At 34.9% G+C, this 3,182-nt stretch overlaps 1 protein-coding gene across 1 annotated transcript; it reads right to left on the bottom strand.

The window, feature by feature from the left end:
• Nucleotides 1-794: 794 nt before the first annotated feature.
• On the bottom strand, nucleotides 795-2,075 carry LOC127800021 (germin-like protein subfamily 1 member 11). The gene is made up of 2 exons (XM_052334392.1): nucleotides 1,873-2,075; nucleotides 795-1,632 (listed from the first exon to the last, which is right to left on the bottom strand). Exons 1-2 carry the CDS (start codon nucleotides 1,994-1,996, stop codon nucleotides 1,094-1,096), a joined length of 663 nt encoding a protein of 220 aa, XP_052190352.1. The 5' UTR covers nucleotides 1,997-2,075; the 3' UTR covers nucleotides 795-1,093.
• Between the last annotated feature and the right edge of the window lie 1,107 nt (nucleotides 2,076-3,182).

Here is a 3,182-nt window from a genome sequence, read left to right on the forward strand (position 1 = left end):
TTCATATAATTAAGCCTACGTTTTCTTAAATGATTTTTAAAGAAGTTTATACATCTATACTTCTTAAATTTACTTTTAGTCTTATCACCATCATTGTGCATTTGAGTTCTTTCATAGTATCTTTGTTAGGTTTTATTGTGAAAAAGTTAAAACATAATATATATAACTAAATGTTTATAATATCTATAATTAGTTATTTTTATTGTGCATTTTCTCTCTTCAGGGCAGTTCTCTATTCATTGTCTTTAGTTGGTTTTGCTTATTCAGGGCAGTTATTTTGTTGCTAGCACATTGGAATTTTTGGCTTTGGCAGGCTTGGCATTTGCTTACGTGCTAGTGTCAACCCCTCAAGGTCTACTCCTCGTAGTCCCTTTTCAAGAGTAGTTTAAATCCTCTTGTCCTACGATAGTAAGGTGCTTTGGCCTTCCTCTCCCAAAGGGAACCTCATTGTGTGGCTAGCCGTTTCTTGCTCTAGCTTGGTTTATCTTTAGCCATATAGAGGCCAGTTTTAATTCTTTGGTCTGCTGGTTTTGGCATTTTCCCCTATTTAGCTAGCTTTCTCTCTGTTTCCTTTGTTGAGCTTAAGTCTTGATATTTTTGTGTTAGTAAAAACCTAAAAGCACAATCATAATGAAGAGACAGGTTTACCAAATAGGTGCTTTGTCTAGGGTTAAGCTTTTAAAAGTATTTATAAGTTGAACTACAAACGAAAATAAAAAAGGAACATTGGCACTACAGCAATTAGGACAAGCCCATCTAAAACAAATAGTAGCTAAACATCCGACGAGGAGATAGTAAGAACTTTGAACTGCCTTGTAGTCATAGGTTACATAAAGCAAGATTCCATAACATTTCAGGATATGTATATATAGATAGACTATCATGTCATATACACATAGGGTATATACAAGATAGTGACTAACTTAATTATAGTTCAGAACTATTTCATTGAATCACAACAATAAGAGAATTTCAAAGAAAAGGACACTGTAGCTAGCATCGTATGAACCCACTTATTTACGGCATTAATTTAATTATTATTAGCAGACAGAGGGGTCCAATTAATATTTGTTTGGTTGTTGTCTCTCAAGAGTTAGAAGACTTCTTGGAGATAATCAACCACCTTTTTGTCCAGTTGAAATGCCTTGGCCAAAACATCAGGGTTAATCTTGGGATTGGACCCAAAAACTGCATTCGCAATGGTAATAACCCCAGGATTTTGGCTGCTTAGACCAGCAATCGCGACAGCATTCTTATTCTTTGCCACATTGAACTGGAAATGAATGAGACCTTCTGGAAACACAAACACATCTCCCGGATACAGGGTCTTGGCAAAGAGACGATTTTCTGGATTGGAGGTGACAAAGCCTACATATAAGGTACCTTCCAGAACAACAATAACTTCAGTAGCACGAGGGTGCGTATGTGGCGGGTTAACCCCAAAGGGAGCAAAGTCGAGTCGGGCCAAGGAGATACCGAGCGTGTTAAGCCCCGGTAAGTTCATCACATTCACTGGAGTCACAGTAAATCCAAGTTGGTTTGATGTATTTTGACGGTTAAGGAGACCAGGGAAGAAGAAATCTTCTGGCGTGGCAAGATTTGGGTCCTTGCAAAACTTTCCGTTCACAAACACTGCATGAGATGAAGAGAATTAGGGTTGGTAAAAAGTCACTAAAATTCGTAGCTGAAAGAAAAAATAAATAAATAAAAGTCACTAAATATATAAATAAAAGTCGCTGTGGTGATGAACCATGAAACTGAACAATATTTCATGCAGTTGGCTAGTTGATGAAGTTATATATAGTGTTATCCCATACAGTTTGAACCCATGAGAGAGAGAGAGAGAGAGAGAGAGAGAGAGAGAGAATGTACCTCCAAATTTGGTGTCATTAACAGCAACACAAAAGTCCTGCAATTGGCTTGGATCAGAAGCATAGGCAAGTGTTGAAGCCAAGGCCAACACAGCCATAGTTACGAAGAAGTGGATGCCCTTCATTCTCTTGATTTTAGGATCTAAACTAACAGTAACAGTAGGGAATAATCAGCGCTTTGGATTTAGAGCTTTTCTTTATAATTTGTTTGGTTTAGATGATGGATTGGCTATTTATATATATAGACATGGAGTTCATGAATTGGTCAACATGGGGGAGGGGAAAGGACATTTTTTATTTGAATTAGGATGAATTGACATTTTCTTTCTTCTCAACTAAAACCAACATACATATCCTGATGAAGTTTTCTTCTGTGATTAGGTATCTACTTTCAGCATCAAAATTAAACGTTGATGCTGAATCATTCAATGAATAAATAATTATGTCCAGATGGATATGAATTCAGAAGCTTGTTTTCAAGGATCCTCTTCGCTGTTCAAAAACTGATATTTAATATCAAATTAATTTACCCTAAATAAACCTAATTAATTAAGAGATAGAGATAGTGATACGCAATGAAATATTTTATTATTAATCATATGACTAAACCAAAATTCTGGGACAGTTTCCGAACTAGGTCTTGGGCCTCTTTTGAATCATTCAATGAATAAATAAATATCTCCAGATGGATATGAATTCAGCTGAAGCTTGTTTCCTAGAATATATCCTCTTTGCTGTTCAAAAACTGATATTTAATATCAAATTAATTTGCAATCTTTTGGCTCCTACTGGGGAGAACACGCATTGATTAATGTTAAATAAACAAATAATGAGAACTTAATCAAAATAAATAAATAAAATTAAGTACTGCAAAATAATAAGATACATAATATGAATTGTCCTAAAATGCATCGCAGTATATGTTTGAGAATTTGAAAAAAAACAAAAAATAAACGTTTGAGAGAAGATTTATGTACCAGGTCATGACTTAGCGTAACCTTGATTTATTTAGCAGGTCATGACTTAAAATCAAGTACCAGGTCATGAACTTTGCATGCGCTTGATTTACGTACCAGGTCATTACTTAACCTAACCTTGACTAGCTAGCATAGACAATTAAAGAGGATAATCTGGTTTTAACCTAACCTTGAATATGCAGCAGGTCATGAACTTGCATATTCTTTTTTGTTTTTTTTTTTTTTCAATTGCATATTTTGCGTGTAAGGATATGGTTGGGAGAAGACTAGTAATAGAATGGATTAAAGGGTATTAAAACAAGCACAACAAGAATAAGTGAAATGAAATAGTAAA

This window comes from Diospyros lotus, chromosome 4, assembly GCF_014633365.1.
Source record: "Diospyros lotus cultivar Yz01 chromosome 4, ASM1463336v1, whole genome shotgun sequence".
Lineage (NCBI taxonomy): Eukaryota > Viridiplantae > Streptophyta > Magnoliopsida > Ericales > Ebenaceae > Diospyros > Diospyros lotus.